Source organism: Pochonia chlamydosporia, chromosome 2 (genome assembly GCF_001653235.2).
Source record: "Pochonia chlamydosporia 170 chromosome 2, whole genome shotgun sequence".
In the NCBI taxonomy this organism is placed as follows: Eukaryota; Fungi; Ascomycota; class Sordariomycetes; order Hypocreales; family Clavicipitaceae; genus Pochonia; species Pochonia chlamydosporia.
In genome coordinates, this window is record NC_035791.1 from 582,666 (window position 1) to 603,624 (window position 20,959).

A 20,959-nucleotide genomic window follows, 5' to 3' on the forward strand; every position below is an offset into this window, starting at 1 on the left:
ATTTCTTGTGACAGTCGCCGTCTGAATGAATGTTATCAGGAATAAATGGGTCGGCGTACCAGTTAGGCACGGCACCGCTACTCGAATCGAATGGCGGCTCGGGCCACGGAATATCGCTGAGTGGTGACATGAGCGAGCCCAATTCAAGGCGACGAGAGGGGGAGAATGTGACGCCATTTGGAGGCATCTCCTTCTTACAGTTACTGTGGCTGAACCATGATATCTCTTGGCAATCATGTACCGGCGAGCCACGCAGCAAGAACAGACGATAGGGATTGACCCGGATCCAACATATTTAATATTGCCGAAGACAAAGGACGAAACTTTCTGCACAATTGAAGTCGGGAAACTCGTCTCAGCTAACTTGAACCGCATCATACGTCTAGGAACCTAGCCATTTTGTCGAGCGTTACCAGTCGTTTTGCCACAGTATTGAGCCAAAGAACTTTTTTTATCCAACTCACCCACCCAAATGTGTCTTGTCCCGGCCCCAGGGGACGGTGTTGAACATCAGGCAGTGTCACACACCCAGTACTAATTAGGGATGGCGCCCGATTTTCTTTCCAAATGATCCTACCCAACCAAGCACTTGGTGACACTTTCCCACGCATTTTGATACCGATTGGCTCTTCATTACCATAAAGGGGGACAGGGTTTGTCACGGGTAGCCCCGGGAGAACCGCCAGACCGCAATTTCGAGTGCGTTTGGAAAATCAGGACAACGGAGCCCTGTTCTGGTATCCTGGCCGATGGTAGCAATATCGCGTCATCATGTTGTTCACTGTGGTCTGGGCCATTCAATTCTGAGGACGGAGACTTTTCAACAAAGAGGGATGATGGGCTTCTCGACCAGATCTGCGTGGTGGCGCCTTCACGTTGCACATTCTTGGTGTTCAGTTCAGCTGGCAACCCCGCTATCTAGGAACATGACGGACTGAATCAAGACAGAAACCGGTTTGCATCTCTCTTGGCTTGCATGTATGGGCGAATGCAAGGTACATGATCTGGAGTAGACATGTCAAAGTGGGCTTTGAGACGGTGGATGGCGTGAGAAAACTAAAGCAGCTACCAGTTGTTCCCGCCCTGTCCTCGCTTCGACAGCGGGGGCTGACACCTTCGCTGCGACGAACCGAGCTTATGTCCAAAAGCATGCCAAACCTATTGTTATGCAGCCTGCGACCTTGGCAAGCTTGGTTGTTCCCACGACCCAGATTCTGGGTTGATTGATGAAGCCAAGGATGTCTTTTGGGAGGGGCATGTTGTCGAGCATGTTTGCCGGGCTTACATACATACATCAAACACGAATTCAAAATTTGAAAAGCATGCGCACGTTGTACATATCGGATAGAAGCGATTATCCGTATCCGCGGGGCTATTATCAATGCAGGCCGATCCCCCGCACAGCAATATGGGCACGTAAGCAGGCGAAGACCTTGAGAGTTCTGGCTTTGCGATAACAGTGCTGAAATTGCGATCTAAGCTTTGTAGTAGAAACGTGGAATGCGTAGCATCTTTACTGTTATACTTTCATCATGTAATTGATCTGCAGAATACATTCGGCCTGCACGCAAATTATCCCAAGAGAAGGAGCGTTCTCCGCTAGGCAGGAGCAGATTGCCAAAAAAGTAGGAGGAGATCCACTTCCCGTCCGGATTGGCGCTAACGGCCCGGCACACAAAGAAGTCCCGAGCCAATCAGAACAAAGGTTCCAAGGGGAAGTGACACCCTCGTACGGAGTACACAACTCCAAAATTCATGTGACGAAATACCTCCGCAGGGGAGATTCTCATCGTTTGTGCAACAGCGCCGTATTCTCGGCAACATCACAATGGTATTTCGTGTGGGAACGCACGACACCAATTTTTTTGGTAATGCAACGTGATTAGTAGCTGGACGTCGCCAAGAAAATATGAGTTGTCATTCTAGGGACCTGGAGCTTGGGCCCCGTGGTGAAGTTATTGGTGGACTGAACATCTTGTTTCCGCAAATCCCATATCCGACACCCTATGTTGTTTGCTCTGCCCTGCTATACTCCAGCCCTAGCACCGATGCGCGAACTGAGGTGAGAAAAGAGAAAACATGATGGTTTTCCCAGCTTTTCGGTCGGGCGAGTAACATCTCTTTCCCCCATACCTGTCACAAGCACCAGGATTCATGTGGCCATTGACTGATGCAGCTTTACCCACTTTATTTGGATTGTCATTCATCTGATGTCGCTCGCCCTACTGTCTCTGTCATAAACTTGTTCGTCAGCTTCGGATCAAATTGCCTCTTGCGACTACTGACCTGCTGGAGAGACGAGGCCGGAAGAAAAAAAAAGGAAAAAGAATTGACAAATATGACGACTCATGTGAAGCGAGTGCTACAAAAAAATTATTACATGTAGTTTGCAGCTTCACCGAGACAGTCGCTTCCTTTTGCTATGTTGTTTTCAGGCTCAGCCTACTCATCACGTTCGCAATAGTTTTCTGATCCCTCTTAGACAGTGACCTTACCCCATGTAACGTACAGTTAATCCTGTGGTGGATGCCAGTTCTAGTGGCCCCCAAGATCGCATGGTGTTGGCTCATCTCGTCTCGGCATGGCTCAGGCTTACCTCAACCGAGGACCTGGAACCAACAACCCAGAACCCGGAACATTCAGAAGAGCCCACGACTTGGGATCTGGAACCTGCCCTGGTGAGAGGACAAGGTACCCTTGCCCTGATTCACTTGTGCCTCGGTCCCTACCTGAGCTTCTGCCAATCATTTCAGCCTTCTTCCGCCCATCGACGTGGCTCTGCGTCATTTACAAATTGAACAACAGCCCAACCCCAAGCAAATCTGCGCGAATGCAGGGGAACACCTTTCTCCTGAGTACCCAATCATTGCCTTGTGGATTGGTCTACCCTGCCTCGCCAATCTGAGGTGGGACAACGACATCGAAATTCGTCGGAACTGAAACAAGCTGCGCCAAAGAAAACGCCCTGGCGTCGATTACCCATGTTGCCGAAGTCTTACGGATTAGTTTTCACTTGGGTTGCCAAGTAACTCATTCCCGGAGAGACTTAAATGGGATTCTTCCCAGCTTTACAACCAGGTCGACTTGTGACAAGTGACCAGCGTTCCTCATGTCCTTGCATCTTGCGCTGTCTTGTAGTTCTATCATACCCAACACCATTGAGATACTCTCTAGTGTCCTTACTTTTGCAAAGATTTGCATCCCTGGGAGCCTTCACCCACACGTCCCGCTTCACGCTGTTGGCATAGGCCAACATGGTGGCCCTCAATCAAGTACAATTTAGTCACGATGGCGCGAGCGTCAGGGTTATTGACCAGGATTCGTCATATTTAACTCAAGAGCAGCTATTATTATCCCACATATTTGATAGCACTCTTTGTGCCCATAGCCTCTGCCCATGTCACTGTCCATTATCGCCTTTTCATTACTTCCCAGCCACAAGTATTTCATTGATAGGTCGCTCTGATCGACGGAATTCTCCCAAGTATACAGAGAGCATTTCTCCGTTTGATGGCTGAAGCTGACTGGCGTGAGTAGTGGATTCACTAAATACCTCAGAAGTGTGAGTTACTCTGTATGAGTCTTTTGAGTTGCGCATCCGCTCAGAAACTGACCTTATGAAAGTCCTCTCAGGTAGCCGATGACTTAAAGGAAGAGAGGCATGTTCGTCAATGCCACCAGTTGTAGACTTCTGACTGGTATTAACAACGAGGGATGAGACAGAAATGTTAGACATTGAACGAGCAACGAGTGTATGCAAACTCAAAAGCAAGGTGTAAGTATTTATTTCCCGCTGTGTCAAGAAGAATCTATGGATATCTAATTTCACATTTACGTTGAGGTTGAGGGAGTAATGACTATTTATACTTGGTTTCGTTGCGGGAAGAGAGATCAGGTTGAGTAGACGTAAGTTTCTCTTGGGAACTTGGGACTACTCATTGTAAGCCTTCATGCAGCCTCGACAAACTACATGTCAAAAGTTGACAAAAAGTAACTTGTATCTTCACATTTCTCTCCATGTTTCCGCCTCTCTGCTGATACTTAGGGGAGGGGTGTGATTTGGGGCCGTTTTCAAATCACACTCCCCTAAGTATCAAATTACTACACGCTTGTGTCCCAACAAAACGCTTCCAAGGCTTCCAATCGACGTCGAATCACGACGAGCGGGAACGGTTGAGTGTGGATCTGTAATCTTAGGAGGGATGCGAATGTGGTTATGTGATATAGATGCGAATAGTTAAAGTAGCCATGTGGCGTATGTGGACTAATGGAATAGAGACTATTACCATGCAACTTTCTCCGTAGTCAAGAACAGGGGTCGAGATGGCTGAAAGGAAAGAATGCGACAACTCGATGCTACACGATGTTATAACGGACGATGGATCTCCTCATGTAAGACCGGGCGTCTGCATACCCATGTATGTCAAGGCGCGGCGTGATGCGAAACTAACAACAAGGTATGCGTAATCTTGGACGACCAAGCCTTCGGGGGCGAAACATTTCCAGACTTTGCAAGGTGTTCAGCCAGTCCCAACAGGGCAGCCAATCGACTAGGCAGGAAGGTCAAAGCAAACAGTCCACCAGATTTTGGCGTGAAACCCTTCAGATTCTGCTAGACGATAGCCAAAGGGGAAAGGGGAAATCAGCCACAAAGAGAGTGACCGCACCCCCATGTGAGGTTTCTGCCCGATGAGCAAGTCCATGGCAGATCCTCGCCATCGAAGCTGGATTAAACATGGCGTTGCGCCACCTGATCGCATTCGTGCGTGGCCAAGGCTGTCATGCTATTTTTCCAATTCCCATGTGCTGACCAGCCGTGTTGGCGGCTGAAGTTCAGCCACCAGGCCAAGTCGCATATAGGGTGATTCGGAGACACGCAATCTGGAACCTCTTTTCACTTCAAATTAGTCTACGCGAGTTCCGTAACGCTAGACCGAGAAGAAACAAATGGGCGATATATCATATCGTGGTCGGCTATCCCGGACGCTTGATATTCATCATGCCGCGGAACAGTGACGTCTCCGACCGGAAGTGAGGCTGGTACACCGCCTGGTCTCTGGGAAAGAGACGTGTCATGCGACATTTGGACTCCCTTTCAGAGTATGATGGCTCATACGATATTGCGGCTCAGAAGTGTCATGAACGATATCGCTTAGTAGGACCAAGTCGGAAATGAGCCATGACATCCCCCGTCACCAAGCCTGCCACGATGTTATTGAAGGATGTGGTATTCGGGGGTCGTTACTGTGCCAATCACAATCGACGGAGTTCTGGCCGAGAGATTTAATTGCTTTCGTGAAACGATTCCGCCGAAGACGGACCCAGAACTTGACAGACATCGCATGCTGGACCGGCATAAGTCAAAGCCTGCTAAGTTCCCGGCGAGCCTTGATTATTAGGCACAATACATCATTCTACAATCACTGACCACTCCTTAAGTATTTGAAGTACTCGATGGATACGTTGATCTAGACCTTGTTCTCGACCACGACAACAAGTCAAATCCAGCTGCCACATTACACAGACTTACTGGAACCATATCTCGAAAACAGCTTGCCACGTCTCCTCGCCTCCTCCCTTTCACTCAGCCATGTGCGGCATTCCCGTCTTCGTCTCCGTATGCTATTCGCTCAGAGGCGTGTGCTTCACAAACACACCACCGAGTACAGCAAGGGCTGCCAGACAAGTACACATGATGAACATGTTCCGTATGCTCCATGGGAGTACTCCCTGTACCACCCTTCTCTGTACCGAGTTCTGGATGGACTTCACACTGCGTACATTTGCCGCCGCCTTGTCTCCGGATAGTGCGTCAGTGACAGACTCGCCAAGACCACCAGCAGCAAGGTGCGACTGGCGAGAGGCCATGCTGTTCTGAAGTACCGCGCCACCAAGAACAATTGACAATGCCGTTGATACATTGCGAATGGAGCCAAGTGTTGACGTGGCCTTAGCAGTGCCAGCCTGGCTTTGGATGGCAATCATGGGTGTTTGGAACAGAAGTACCACCCCGATCAGACCAACAACCTCGCACACAACAACAACTGAGATTGGTGTGTCAATTTCCAGATTGATATACAGCCCCGTACCCAGAGTCATGAGCATTACCCCAGCCCATGTGATCCCCCGATACCGACCAGTGCGCTACATCAGTATCCCAGTCAGAATGTCTACAGCGGCTGTCGCCACCATCATGAGAAGTGAGAGAACACCGTTTCGCAGTGGTAAAGCTTGTCTTACACTTTTGAAATACAGCGGAAGGTAACACTCTGCCCCGATGGATATCATGGTATGTGAGAAGACGACGCATGCTAAATACGTGTGCAGGCAATTACACAACTTGTCAAAATTGAACAGTATCTCAACGCAACACAAACCCACAAAGGAGCAACATTAAAGCAAACCATCAAATGCTACCACAATAGAGTTCACCAATTCGGGCAAGAACGGATCCCAACGGCACCGCACCTTCCCTCCTCCTAAAAGTCCCCCTACCCACGGCATCAAGCACCCCCACCCGCCCCACCAGACCGTTCACCCCACACGCTTCACAGTGCCGTCTGGTTCCGGTTTAAGCCCGTGTAATACCCAGGCACACAAACCGGCCCGGGTGAAATACTGCCGACTCGTCACACCGAGACACCTCCTCTTCACTGTCTCAACTCGCGCTTCATCATCGCCATCTCACCTCCTATGCGCAAGTCTTTATAATGGTATTCACCCAAACATCTCGTCATGGCTGCCGTTGCACCCTCTGCAGCACTTCACGCCGCATCTTGTACTCCAAATCCTCAAGATGAGGAACACGCCACCGACGTCGATGTCATACACAATGCAGAGCAAAAGCTGCCGATTGACCCTCCGGACGGTGGTCTAAAAGCATGGCTCCAGGTAGCAGCCTCCTTTGCCCTCTACTTCAACCATCTGTATGCCTTCACCCCATTCACACACCTGCATCATCTAACAAGACCAGCGGCCTCGTCAACTCCTTCGGCACCTTTCAATCCTACTACACCAGCCACCTCACACCATCCAATCCACCCTCCCCCTCATCAATATCATGGATCGGCTCCATCCAAATCTTCCTCCTCATGTCCGTGTCCGTGATAATCGGCCCCCTCTACGACATGGGCCACTGCCGCGCGCTCATCGCCACAGGCACCATCCTCATCAGCACAGGCTTCATGCTCACGTCCATCAGCACCACGTACTGGCAAATTCTACTCGCGCAAGGAATATGCATCGGCCTAGGAACGTCCTTCATCTCCGTGCCGAGCATAGCCATCGTGCCGCTGTATTTTCGTAAGCGTCGTGCAAGAGCCATGTCTCTCGCCACTGTGGGCAGTGGGCTAGGCTCAACTTTGTACCCGTTGATGTTTCAGAATCTCCAGGCAAGTATTGGGTTTGGGTGGGCGATGCGCGCAATGGGGTTTCTGTCTCTTGTTCTATGCGCCTTTGCTGTGCTCGCCATTCGTCCGATCCCACCGTCCACACCAAGCTGGAAGCACGGTTCCGTGAGCATAAAATGGTTCATTGATACGTCTGCGTTTTCAGAAAAGACATACCTCCTCTACTGCGCGGCAATCTTCTTCAACAACCTCGTCTTCTTCAACTCACCGTACTATTTGCAGTCGTATGCCCTCACACACGGCATGTCCACCTCCCAATTAGCACACTACCTCATTGCCATTCTTAACGCGTGCACCATCCCCGGCCGTATTATTCCCTCCTTCTTCGCAGATAAGTTTGGCCCATTGGATACGTTCATTATCGTGTGCGCATTTGCTTCTGCAAGCATATTCTACTGGATCAGTGCGACGACTGCCGCGGGCAATATTGCATTTGCCGTCATTTATGGCTTCTTCTCCGGTGGCGTAGTTGCCTTGGCCACGGTGGTGATTACTTCGATTACGCCTGATTTGGGAAGACTAGGGACCAGATTGGGCATGGTGAGCATCATAAAGGGCGTGGGGTCGTTGGTTGGACCGCCTATTTCCGGTGCTATTTTGAGCGCGACGGGCAAGTATTTGGGTATACAGCTGTTTGCGGCGCTTGGGTTGATGCTTACGACGGTGTTTTCGGTGGCGTTGAGGATCGTGCTTGTAAGGAGGGAGATTAAGGCTTTGCCTGAGCAGGGTATGATGCATCCAGAGAGTGATGGGGAGACGGCAGCGGCGAGGACATGACATTTACGGTTATGTCGTCTTCATGGTACAGGAGTTGGGGCGCTTTGTAGCTTTACTCTATGCTATCTTCATCTTGGGGGACAGAGTGCGTGAAAACAGATATATCAGTATGTACGGAGTATACCTGTATGTATGTATCATAACCCATACGGGTTCAACTGAGGTTCAGTACAGTTCTTCCTCCAAAGCGCTTCATGACCCAATCGTTACGCTCAAACGCCAAAGCAATGCTACCTTCAACTATGCTAATCCGGAGCCCTGCCGCCCAAAACAGTCGATTCGATCACCGCATGATCATTACAACGCCGTGCAAACAATATTACATTACCCCCCTAAGAGCCTGATGCCCGAGCATACTCGCAAGCACCCCAACACCATACCACTCGACTGGTGGCGACTCCCCACTCCAAATCTCAGACCCAAGCCAGCAAATGGCGGCAAGTTCAGCCACTCCAAGAGCAGATAGTATGTACACAGCTGGACCAGGCGACGAACTGCTAACAATGCTGCTCGTGTCTCCTGTGGCCCGAAGAGCTATGACACCAGCTGCAAAAAGGGTTGTGAGTTGTAGCTCCCAGGAAAATGGCATGGGAACAAACATGGTTAGCAGCCAACATGAAAGGAGTATCATGAGAATTGTGGATTGGGCATCTGACCGCCTAGCAGGTTGGCCAGCAACAGTGCCAGTCAAGTTCAAGGCCCTTTGTTCGGTATTATTTTCATCATTGTCTTGTTGGTCTTGGCCCAAGGTGAAGCTCTGACTGAGTAAATCCGCAAGAGAGCTTGCGTCGTGGTCTCTTTGCGGTGCAAAGAAACTGGGCTGCTTGAATTCTACACCTCCATTCATGTCGCTAGCAAGACTACTCTGGGAAGAGCTGGGTTGGTGTCCTCTTCTTGTAAACATGACCTTACCTGTCTCCACAGGTTCCTGTTTTGGAGCCGTCGACCAGATAGGTTTGCGCAGTCGTTGCGCTGGATTGGCGGGAGCTGCTGGAACCTTGTACCAGAACGGGCTCTTCTGTGCTTCTGGAGGTGATAAAGGTTCGCCATTGGTTCGACCGAATTTGTTGGTCGAGGGAGTCAGGTTATTGTTCAGCGCACGGTGCTGTGGTGTAACCGGCGACCAGTCCATTTCTTCATCGTACTGGAGCTGCTGCGCTCGTTTTGTGGGAGTCTCCGACAGGCCCATTCCAACAAAGGCTGGCTGCAGGCTGCTTTGTGGTCGCAGAGGGTTGAATGGCGACTGGGGTGATGGGCTGTGATCTGGTATTGACGGCTTTTGAGGTGTTGCGTTTGCGGAATCGAGAGCGTCGTTTACAAGTTCAGAGAATGTTTTTGAATCCTCAAGCGGTCGACGCGTAGGTGACTTGGCTTCTTTCCGTACCAGTGGCTTGTTATATGTTGCAAAGAGAGGCGTGGTGTCAACACGAATGGATCTGCCTGCCAACGCATAGATCTGGACCGGTTAGCATATATCACAAACAAAAGCGACAAGCTGTCTATCTTACTACTAGCATCACCGCAGTCATGGCAACATGCGCGCCGAGTTTGGCAGTACCAGAATCCGTCGTTTGCGCATTCACGCCCGCCACGCCACGAAAGATGAAGCGAAAAAAGATGGTCAATCCCTGAAAGGAGTACCACTGAGTGAAGCCCAGCAAATGTCTGGTAAATCCACGATTGACCTGCACAAAGTGCGGGTTCCACCATGCAGCCAAAATACCAGTCCAAATGCTAGATTGAATCAAGGTATTCGTGGCAGGCAAACGGGCCACGATGCCTTTAAGCCAAGAGATAGCCGTGCCGTATAAACTTTGGTCGTCTGGATCATACATCCCATCATCGCTCTGCTGCAACGCCTGGGTAATCATGGCAAAATGCCACAAGAACTGCAGCACAAAGCCTGTCCGCCACAAGGTCTTGCCGAGTGTGTTGATCCAATCAAGCGTTGTTCGTCTTCTCGTCTTTCGGCCCCGGCTCAAGTTCACCATGCGGCGCAAATGGTCCGTTTTGGCCGTATAGCCAGCTTGGCGAATTCTGTCCTCTACTTTTTCAGTGCAATCGCTACACACTTGAGGGTATCGTTTCTCGAGGTTCCGTCGGTAACGATAGTAATTGCGCTCCAGCTCGGGGAAGTCTGGGTCGGAGGGGTCATCCGGAAAATATTGGGCCAATGACTTTGTGAATAGGTGCTGATTCTTAAGGCAGGTTTGGCAAAAGATTTCGTCCGTTAGCGAGGGCGTAGGAGATTGTGGCGCGGCGTATTGAACTGCTTCCGCTTCACGCTCGGTTGCGACGGGAGGATCTGTGATTTCGCCATTCTGCGGTGTGTCAGAGAGCTTGGGTCAAGACAGCAGCCGAGGGTACTTCACTCTGTGCGGGAGAGGGCAAAAGCAAGGTGTAAATACAAACCTCATCTAGGTAATTCGTCGCGTCACAATGCAGACACAAAAAGTCGCGGATGGTGCCATCAAACTTCAAGTTTGACCTCCTGCCACAGTAGAAGCAGGTCAGGTACTTGGCAGCCCTGAAGCGCGCCATGATCGCATGTCCTCGTCGGCTGGTGCGAGAACAATATGCACGTAATGGCCAAGGAGAGAGGTGGACCAGAAATGCGATGAAGAAAATGTGCCTCGGAGCAATAGCTAGGCATTGGCGTCATCAGACTGCAGCCAAACTTTCTGGATTGCAAGATTCTGCCAAAGGCGGTGGAGAGGGGTTCCATGGGCGTGTGTGGCGTTGGGAAGGAGCTGGGCGGGTGCCTGTGGCACTTGCCCCAAGTTTCCAGAAGGTGGCGGTTGCTCCTGCTGGACATGGACCACAAGCACCAGTGAAATCGGCAAGAGCAGGTCAAGTACTTGCCTTCTACTACGGCTATTGATTAATATTACTCGTGTCGCGTTCAATGTCTGGTTATTATAACCACAATCCTCATGATTTTGCCCAAAACGCCAGATATCACCCCGTCGTCATAGTCACCTCCCTATCCTTGTAGCTCCTAAATTTCTTCACCTTTGCCCTCACTCCGCCCTGCACATCTCCCAACTCAATCTCTCCTGGCACGCTCTGCTCCGCGAACTCGATCCTCGGTTTACCCACGAATCCCTCCTTATGTCGCCGCTTTCTCCTGGCCACATAGCAACATCTGATACAACAGAGCGTTATGAGCACAAAAACTATCGGCGGCACAATGTAAAGTGCATAAAGGAGGCCCAAGTATGAATTCCCCGAATCTGAGCGTCCTGAACCCGCTGCTGGTTGATCGATCCTATCTCCCGGTACCCATGTTTCCACAGGCATCTCAAAGGTTACTTTGGGCACAGCGACTTGCAGTCTGTCCGTGTCGGATGGCTGCCATGCGACCCACCACCGAGGCATGAGGTAGACGGGGTAGCCGACTGTTTCTGAGGCATCTGTTGCTGTTGCAGTGGCTTGTTCAAGGGTGACGGTCGTCATAGTACTCCCAGAGGAGAGGCAATAACTTGAAAAGGTACGGTAACCACTGGTAACCAGGTTAGTTGTACACGTTGGTAGGCCCGCCGTGAGAACAGGAACATTGGGGCATGAGCTTACCTGGGACAGCAGTACGCGGTGGTTGTTTCACCCGAGGTGTAGAGGTAGTGATATGTCCATTGGGATGGACATATCCCTGGGCTGAAGCTAAAGTTGGCTCTGTCGTAACCCCCCGGCTGACATGATCGATATGATGAGGCAGACAAGCCAGTTCCTCCTGTGCGGAGGTAGATCAAGTTACCGCGAGTTGTGCCAAGGTCTAGGGAGGTGTTGAACACCGTGAAATAGGAGCTGCATTGCGATTCAAATGTCCATTTGGTTGTGAGGGGAGGATACGTCGTTGGGGTTGTGGCAGGCATGGTTGACGAGGAAAGTGAGGAGGCGCAAGGAAATTATCATCATAATTTGGTGAGTGAGTATGATGCTGGAACAGTCAACAACATTGCATCGCAGCAATTGAAGCTCTCAAAGTCAATGTCAATGCAAATTATACAAAGCACGCGACAGAAACGTCGCTACAATTGAATCCAGGAACAAAGTATGGAAAAGAACTGACAAGCCACACATGAGGAGTGGCTGCGTCATCTCTATTTAAACATGCAACCATAACCGCTTCACAAGCCAAATTTGAACTGCCATGGGTTCACCAGGCCAGGTCCAGATCCCCTAGGTGCAGGATTGTGACTGCTGCACGACCTTGTCAGCTTTTGAGGCGCTGGCAAGCTAAATAAGCTTGTTTATTGAATACGAGCATGTGGACGGTGGTGGCGTGGCGGCAAATCCCCAATTGGGACAAGCTAAACAAGGCCGAATACCCAAATGACAGCATTTCATTGGTATACTTTACCAGGGATTAGAAAGATAAATCGATGTAAGGAGAGGGGTGGTTCGCCTTGGCTGCTGAGCTTCCAGGTGATAACTGGGGTGATGGGTATCTTCGTTTGGACTAGTTCCTATCTCTCACGTCCGGGACTGTTTGTCGCCCGTTTATATAAAGTCGTCGCAGTTGCATCAATAGGATCGATGTACATGGAAAAACACCAGCCCCTTGGATCGACAAAGTTATTCTCTGTTCCATGTGTTAAAGTCGTGGCATCATTTATTCTGCTGCAGGTTCAATCACTCCCCACCAAATCACCTTTTGAATCATGCTTCACACATTCACCGGTAAGAAACACCCCAAGCTTGTGCTCATCAAATAGACAATATATGGAACAGTGAATGTGAAGATACTTGTTCACCATAATACGCGTACTTACAGTCGCAGTTATGACCGTCCTTTGTCGGTCAGACCCATCATCTCATCTAGTTGCCGTCAATACCTACCGGGCGGTATGAAAGTGCCTGTTGCCAGCGAAATGAACGATGCGATACATATCATGACCGGCTAAATTACAATGTTCGATAAGGATTATATGACCCTAGCATACAGGCTTAGCCTGGCAAAAGGGGATGCACAGCTGCCGCAGAGATAGTCTATTCTATTCCGTCAACACACACTATAAATCATGCTCCAAAAACCGCCTCATCAGCAAATTAAACCTCGTATCCTTCGTCCTCACAACCCCCGGGCTCAACCCATCGAGATACCTCGTCGCCGCCATCTGATTCCAAGCATGATACGCCAACTGGCCATCAAACAACGCTCCTCCATTCCTCTCAATCTCGCCCTCCCAATACTTCGCCTCCTTCTCGCTCAACGTCTCATGCATCCAAGTAACATGGCCCCACGTCCAAGTCGGCCAGAAAAACGCACTCGGTGACAAGGCGCAAACATCATCTGGCTTCCGGTCCGCCAACTCCTTAGGAAACAAAACGCTTCGGTAGTTCCATTCGCGATGCGGTTTGCCCGTCATATACTCGTTCAACCAATCGTGTATAAAGGTGCTGTTTTTGCGCGCCGCAATGACGGCGTTACACATGCCCCATCTGTTGCCGCCTTCGTAGCCTAGCACAACGTCGTGCGGCCGTGGTGGGTTGAGGATACTGGTGAATGGCTTGAGGGCGAACGAGTCGGTGTCGAGGTATATGCCGCCGTTGTCACGGAGGATTTGGAGGCGCATTACGTCGGCGATGTGGGGGATGGGCTGGCCGTAGGGATTCTCGATTGTGTGTTGGACGAGATGGATGTCGTTGCGGAGGCGTCTGATCCATGGGTTGGAGGTGGGATCGAATTTGGACTTGATGGTGCTGCCGGAGGGTGAGATGAATGCGTAGTGGAGGTAGATGGCGTCGGGTTTGAGGGATACGATGGCGCTTCGAACGGCGAGGTAGTTTATAAAGTCGAATTGAATCCCGTGCTTCCGAGCAAGAGGTTCTGTGAAAATGTATATGAAGCGCACGACATTGGGAATGGCATCTGTTTGGTTTGTTGAGCTGCCATGGAGGCAAGCTAGTTCTGTGTCGGTCGGGGTGAAGGCTTGTTCTATTTGGCGCTGTCCTGACCAGGGGTTCGTCTGGCGTGCGTAGTCTATGAACTGATGTAGTTGTACGCGGAAACAGTACACTAGGAAGATGATGATGGCTATCGTTGATATGAGGGGGGTGTTTCTGTATGCTTTTCGGATGAGAGCAGTTCTCCGTCGCGGAGAGACTGCGTCTTTGAAGATCATGGTAGGAAATTTTGAAACAAGACAACAGTTCAAGCGAGTGACATGATGGAAAAGCACCACCAGGGTGGCTTATTCCATATATTATAAAAAAATGAATGTGGGAAAGGTGAGAGCTACTCCATAGAGATAATATGGATAGGGGCCAAGAGCGGGCTTAGAATTCCACGGCAAACAGCCACAGCTCGGTTCCAAGATATGCAGTGTGCTCGAATCAAGGCAACGGTCTAGAACTGCAGGGGATCAAGTGCCGATTCAACGTCTTGGGTTGTGAGTGGATGAATATTGCATGTCTTGCGCATGGACAGCAAGCATGTCTTCGATACAGGGGTTTGGTCTTGGCTTTTGAACAGAGTTACTCATCATGAGAACCAGGACAATATAAGCTTCCTTAAGTCACAAGGATTGCTTACTATGGACCATGCATGTAAGAATTTGTAGCTCCTCATCGGCAAATTCATCATTCCCACCACGTGTGGACGCCATGTTTGGCGATTGGAGATTAGATGATCTGAACCAGATAAACTCACAGAATGGGGGTCACGATCAATTTGGTCGGGTTGCGTGTCAAAGTGGGGCAAATGCCAAATTAAGAAAACTGCCTGGTTAAGCGAAGATGGATTGTCGGCCAGGTTCCGACGCTTTTGGAGCATTGCGTGGTTTGAATTGGTTTACGCTGTCCGTCTGTCGCTTATGTATTCTGATTCTTGGCATATCGAAGGATTGGTGGAATTGAAATGTAATATTAGTACCCATAAACTCATAATGATGTACTCCGTTCCGTATTGCTTAATATCAACACGTGGACAACGTGCATACGCATAATACTGAAATCAATCATCACTTTTGCACCCCATCAGCCGAGTTACCATAAACTATAGCATTACAATCAGGAATCAACTGGCCTTCAGTCGTATTCCCTCTGACATGACTTGCGTGAGAGCTGTTTGCTGCCTCCACAATCCAGTCCTCCACCTCGTTAGCTCCCGCGCATCTGACCAATCACACACCGCCACTCCACTTGCCTGCATCCCACTCTGAACCACATTTCATCATCTCCGACATCTCATCCATCAACCTCATCTCATCATCACTCACAAATCAACCGCAACATCCAACGACACCACAAAGCTATCGCAACCTCCCGAAATGCCACCATGAACGCCACAACATCCATCAAACACCCGCGCCCTCTCCTCCTAACCATCCGCTTCTCAACCTCCATCCCCGACCTCGACCTCGACGTCTCATCTCCGTCGACCACCACCGTCCTCTCACTCAAACACCTCCTCCGCACACGCCTCACCACCCGCAATCGCCTCCGCCTCATTTACCAGGGCCGCATCCTCCCAGACTCAGCGGCACTCAGCTCCGTCCTCAAGCCATCCCTCCAACCACCTCCCCCGCCATCATCATCCGCATCTCCCAATGCCGACACAAAGGGCAAGGGCAAAGGAGTTGAAGGCGCCCCTCTCCGAATATACGTCAACTGCTCCATAGGCGATGAGCTCTCCCCTCAGGAACTCGCCGCGGAAGAAACCTCCGCTTCAAACCCACCGGAGGAAGCTGCAGCAGAGCCATCCAACCCTTCGGCCCGTACGCGTCCCCGTCCGAGAGGGTTTGATCGTCTTTTACAAGCGGGTTTTACGTCATCGGAGATATCTACCCTCCGGACACAGTTTTCTTCTATACAAACAGAGAGGTTTACGCCGGATTCCATGCCCTCGCCCGATAGTATGAGAAGGCTCGAGGATGCTTGGATCGACAATAATGCGGGGGAGCTGCCGAGTGCGGCTAGCCCGTTGGAGGATGAGCTGAGTAACATGTCTACTGTGTTGGATGTGTTAATACGTGGAATGATGATTGGGTTCTTCTTTCCCCTGGGGAGTATTACTTGGCTGTTAAGGCAGGGACTTTGGAGCGAGAAATGGCAAATTTTCGTGGGTTCTGGCGTTGTATTGAGCGTTACGGTTGGCATTGTTATGGGTATTTCTGGGGAGAGGTAGCGTGGCGTTTGGGTCAGGTTGTGCGACTAGATATGTAATTTATGGACGGCATTGGGATAGGAGCATAATTATAGATAAGCTCCATTTTCTGGCTTGGGAGTTCGGATGGGTACTTGCGGAAGTTTTGCAATTGAAACCAGTAATCTAGCATTAGTTACTGGTCGGATTGATACAATGCACTGGGCATCACCTCCGTCACTTTCTCACACTCACGGAAACATATATTTATTGCCAGAAATATACCGCTTGAGATTGATCTATTATTGCCGGCGAGTAACTACGGTGTGTTTTCAGTAATTATGTATTTGTATAATATTCCGAGTCGCAGTTATGGAATGAAGTTGGAAAGAAAAAGCACGGAAATGGATGGTCGTTGCCGGGGCACATCGGCACATCGGCACATCTTAGTTCCGACGTCGCTTTGCAGAACCTCAGTAGAGTTTCGCATGAAGACAATCTCACGATCCAATTTTTTATCAAGCAACAAAATCCAGGCCACGAGCAGTTTATTTCCTTCATGACGCTGCTTTGTCCAAATGCTGAACTGAAATGCGGATCCTCAGCGGGTCGCGCGACATGACGTGAGGCCCTTAGGGTTATGCAGCTCAGCTCTCCAGGCGGCGCGATTAGCTGACAGAACAGAACAGGGGTCGAGAATCAGCGTTATGATTTCACATTTCTCATGAAGAAACCCCGCCATTTCTTCCAGTCTGATTGATCTAACCTCGCAGCGGAAACACGAGCAAACGCCGGAGAAAATGAGAAGAAAGTCAGTCCACTGCCAGTAGGCCTGAACTTGGCGCCGTTATGGTCGCCCAATTCCCCTAATATCCTTGACATTTTTGTTCAACCTTCTTCTTTTTGTTTTTGCATCAGCGTCGGAGTGTTTCTACTCAACTAGTTCGTTGAGGCGGTGAATTTCTTAGACTTCAAACGCAGCGGCGTCAAGGGTTGGTACATTTTGTCTACTTTCGCATCTCTTTGCAACAAAATACGCAGGCCTCCTGCCAACCGGCATCATGCGCCTGCTAAAGACCAACACGGTCGAGATTGTTGAGTTTGCCCACGACCAGATTCCTGATTACGCAATTCTATCACACAGATGGGGAGCAGAAGAAGTGACTCTCCAGGAGGTACAGCAGGGCAGTGCCCAGACGAGATTGAAGCAAGGCTTCAAGAAGGTGCAGCAGTGCTGTGCCAGGGCAAAGGATGACGGCTACAACTATGTTTGGGTGGACACATGCTGTATCGACAAGACCAGCAGCACAGAGTTATCCGAAGCCATCAACTCCATGTACGTGTGGTACTACCAGGCCTCGCGATGCTACGCCTTTCTCGCCGACGTGCCATCGCGGTGCACGACCATGCAGGAAAGCGAGTGGTTTGCCCGTGGTTGGACCTTGCAAGAGCTGCTGGCACCCGAAGAAGTGTACTTTGTCAACGAGCAATGGGCAGACCTGGGTACCAAGGAAACTCTGCGGCAAGAGGTGCACGACCGCACCGGCATACCTCTTGACGTGCTCTCTGGTGAGGTCGATGTCGAGACAGCCAGCGTCGCGCAGAGGATGTCATGGGCTGCCAAAAGACAGACGACGCGGCCTGAAGACCGAGCCTACTGCCTACTCGGCATCTTCGGTATCCAGATGCCGCTGCTTTACGGGGAGGGAGAGCGAGCCTTTACTCGGCTGCAGGAGGAGATCATGAAAACGTCCAACGATCACAGTCTCTTTGCCTGGGCTTCCCCCGACGGGCGAGGTGGGCTTCTGGCTACCTCGCCGGCGGCTTTTGAGGCCTCTGGCCGCGTCGACCAATACAGGGCCGCCGACATTCCCAACAGTCCTCTGACGGTGAGCAGCCGAGGTATCGACTTGGAGCTCCGCATCATCGGTCATGGACCTGAAGGACTGTGCCTGGCAGTGCTCAATTGCAAACAGCCGCAGCAGAAAGGCAACGCCTGGGAGGACGAGCTTGTTGGCATCTGGGTGCGGGACAAGTCCTTAACCATGACAACTTTTGAGAGGGTCCAGAGCGAAACGATGCCGTCGGTTGATATGAGCAAGTTTGTAACATCACAGTGTCCTGTGAGGCATGTGTGCATTGAGAGTGGACGCATCAAGCCGTCACGGAAACCTAGATCCCAGAACGCTGTTGCGACAGCGGCCATTACCAGCCAGATGGCAAGCCTTCAAGTGTACGATGACACTCTCCTGACCGACTTGATGAGCTTCTCAGAAACCCCAGCAAAAGTGCTTGTGCGCGCAGCCAAGGATGGAGATGAAGACCACGTATGGTTGCTGCTAACAAGGACCGATGTGGAAGTCAATGAGAGAGTTGAATCTGGGCTAACGGCGCTGTCGACTGCCGCAGAAAATGGACACGCTGCCGTCGTCAACCTCCTTCTCGCGAGAGGCGCCAGCGTCAACTCGACTGACACTTTGGGTCGGACTGCACTCCATCGCGCGGCCGCGAGCGGACAAGATGCGATTGTCGAGCTCCTTACCGGGGTAGATGGCACCGTCATCGACCTGATGGACAGCACTGGCTGCACGCCGCTGTTGTTGGCAGTGCAGAATGGACACACAGCCGCGGCCAAGGTGCTTCTTGATAGGGGCAGCTATACCTATGTGGGCGATAACCATGGCCAGACGACACTCCTGTTTGCGGCAGCCAATGGAGACGTGCCCACGGCTACTCTCTTGTTGGATATGGAGGCATCTATGCTAGCCAAGAGTGACGTCAACAGCAACCTTCGCACACTTCCTGGCGGTGATGATAGAATCATAGACTGTTCAGACACCACCGGCCGAACACCACTACGGGTATCTGCGGAGACCGGCCATGAGGCAATAATGAGACTGCTTCTATCGAGAGGCGCACAAGTAGATGCGCAGGACACATCCGGCCAGACGACCTTACACTGGGCGGCCGACAATGGCAAAGATGCCATCGTTGAGCTACTACTTACGAACGGAGGAGCCGACATCCACGCCAAGGACGACTCTGGGATGACAGCGCTACACCATGCCGCCGACAAAGGTCACAACAGCGTGGTAACCCTGCTCCTCGACAACGCAGCAGATGCCAGCGCACGGGATGAACATGGCTGGACACCTCTATGGCACGCCGCAAGCATGAATCACGGCGCAATAGTCGATATGTTGCTCGAGAGCGGCGCATCTATTTCCGCCAAAGACAGCGATGGAGTAACGCCGCTGCGTTGGGCTATCCTTCAGGGACATTCACCCATGGCCAAACTGCTCATCAACCGCGGAGCGAGCATCGACGCGGAAGAAAACTCGGTACGGCATCTGATGCAGTGGGCGGCCAAGAACGGACATGACGACACATTAAACAGTCTGACCAGGCTGTCGCCAGACGAGTTCCAACCCGACTCGGGCTGGACTCCCATCATATGGGCAGCCGTGTACGGGCACGAGGCTCTAGTGCGGCAGCAACTCACCAACGGCGTGGACGTCAACACCACCGATAACTTGGGCCGCACGGTGCTCGAATGTGCTGCCGAGAATGGACACGAATCCATCGCCCAGCTCCTCCTAGACGAAGGCGCCGACGTCAACCAGAGTGGCGAGGACGGCAGCAACAGCCTAGGCAGCACGCCGCTATCATCAGCCGCAAACTACGGACACGACAGTGTAGTGAAGTTGCTGCTAGAAAGGGGCGCCAACCCCGACGGCACCACCACCAAGAAACGCGACGTCGACAACACCCCCCTATGGTGTGCGACACGTCACCGCCACCACAAGATAGTCAAGCTGCTCCTCGACAAAGGGGCCAACTTTAAAATCCGTGGCCATGGCCGACGCACACTTCTATGGGAAGCCGTGTCCGATGGAGATGTAACCACGGTAAAGTTACTAATAGACGCTGGCGCCAACGTCACTGAAGTCAGGGATGGGCACACGCTCCTATGGGAAGCTACCTCCTTGAGGGACGCGCGCATGGTGGCCCTTCTGCTTGATGCGGGTGTCAACGTCGAGAAGGGGGGGCCTTCCGAGACGCCGCTGGCGTTGGCGTATGAGAATGACTGCGCTGAGGTTGCGAAGGTGTTGCTTGAGAGGGGTGCGAAGACTAATTTTGATAGATCTGATCGGTATAAGAGCAGGGAGATGCTTGATTTGTTTAGGACGAGAGATGGGTAGCCATGAACGTGTATAATGAAGTAACGAACTGATTGCTGTTGAGTAGCTACATATCAGCTGCTTCCATCTGCAGGACACAATTCTACTGTTGTGGAACTCGTCACACTACTGGATTTGAGGTGTTTGGCATGCGGAAGTTCTGGGACTTAGCTGGGTGTAGTAGATATGCCGTCGAGGCAGCTTCTGGAAGTCTGTACATACCAGGCACTCTGTACCTCTTCATGTGTTACCGTCCGTACGATCCCAGAAAACCAGGACTGTCATTTTCAAATCTTGGCCTGGATCTAGTATCCAGGCAGTGAATAATTTCAAGATCAAGCCTCACACCAATATCGAATGTGGCCCTCACTTAAACTCCAGTGCAAACTTCAAAGCGAGCATCGACCAAACTAATTCTACATCATAATATACTACCTACACTACCTAGGTACGTAATAATTCCGCATTTTTCACTCCAAACTCCAAGCCAATGCCCAATGTACAGC

General features: G+C 51.0%; 8 protein-coding genes across 8 annotated transcripts; 4 read left to right on the forward strand and 4 right to left on the reverse strand.

Annotated features, from left to right (window-relative positions):
- Window positions 1–5,622: 5,622 nt before the first annotated feature.
- VFPPC_02319 (hypothetical protein) lies at window positions 5,623–6,099 on the reverse strand (the record flags this gene model as incomplete). Its single annotated transcript, XM_018281988.1, has 1 exon — window positions 5,623–6,099. The coding sequence occupies one exon, from the start codon at window positions 6,097–6,099 to the stop codon at window positions 5,623–5,625; it is 477 nt and encodes a 158-aa protein (XP_018146265.1).
- Window positions 6,100–6,735: 636 nt separating this feature from the next.
- Window positions 6,736–8,186, forward strand: VFPPC_02320 (MFS monocarboxylate transporter protein; the record flags this gene model as incomplete). The annotated part of the gene is made up of 2 exons (XM_018281989.1): window positions 6,736–6,926; window positions 6,974–8,186. The coding sequence occupies 2 exons, from the start codon at window positions 6,736–6,738 to the stop codon at window positions 8,184–8,186; spliced, it is 1,404 nt and encodes a 467-aa protein (XP_018146266.1).
- Window positions 8,187–8,505: 319 nt separating this feature from the next.
- On the reverse strand, window positions 8,506–10,727 carry VFPPC_13246 (integral inner nuclear membrane protein Ima1; the record flags this gene model as incomplete). Its single annotated transcript, XM_018291023.1, has 3 exons — window positions 8,506–9,642; window positions 9,695–10,507; window positions 10,599–10,727. 3 exons carry the CDS (start codon window positions 10,725–10,727, stop codon window positions 8,506–8,508), a joined length of 2,079 nt encoding a protein of 692 aa, XP_018146267.1.
- A 417-nt stretch (window positions 10,728–11,144) lies between these two features.
- Window positions 11,145–12,058, reverse strand: VFPPC_02321 (hypothetical protein; the record flags this gene model as incomplete). Its single annotated transcript, XM_022428275.1, has 3 exons — window positions 11,145–11,688; window positions 11,756–11,856; window positions 11,900–12,058. 3 exons carry the CDS (start codon window positions 12,056–12,058, stop codon window positions 11,145–11,147), a joined length of 804 nt encoding a protein of 267 aa, XP_022284545.1.
- A 460-nt stretch (window positions 12,059–12,518) lies between these two features.
- Window positions 12,519–12,920, forward strand: VFPPC_15478 (hypothetical protein; the record flags this gene model as incomplete). Its single annotated transcript, XM_018293231.1, has 1 exon — window positions 12,519–12,920. The coding sequence occupies one exon, from the start codon at window positions 12,519–12,521 to the stop codon at window positions 12,918–12,920; it is 402 nt and encodes a 133-aa protein (XP_018146269.1).
- Window positions 12,921–13,198: 278 nt separating this feature from the next.
- Window positions 13,199–14,311, reverse strand: VFPPC_02322 (glycosyl transferase; the record flags this gene model as incomplete). The annotated part of the gene is made up of 1 exon (XM_018281991.1): window positions 13,199–14,311. One exon carries the CDS (start codon window positions 14,309–14,311, stop codon window positions 13,199–13,201), a length of 1,113 nt encoding a protein of 370 aa, XP_018146270.1.
- Window positions 14,312–15,465: 1,154 nt separating this feature from the next.
- VFPPC_02323 (conserved membrane protein) lies at window positions 15,466–16,314 on the forward strand (the record flags this gene model as incomplete). The annotated part of the gene is made up of 1 exon (XM_018281992.1): window positions 15,466–16,314. One exon carries the CDS (start codon window positions 15,466–15,468, stop codon window positions 16,312–16,314), a length of 849 nt encoding a protein of 282 aa, XP_018146271.1.
- Window positions 16,315–17,333: 1,019 nt separating this feature from the next.
- VFPPC_02324 (HET domain-containing protein) lies at window positions 17,334–20,474 on the forward strand (the record flags this gene model as incomplete). Its single annotated transcript, XM_018281993.1, has 1 exon — window positions 17,334–20,474. The coding sequence occupies one exon, from the start codon at window positions 17,334–17,336 to the stop codon at window positions 20,472–20,474; it is 3,141 nt and encodes a 1,046-aa protein (XP_018146272.1).
- Window positions 20,475–20,959: the final 485 nt, after the last annotated feature.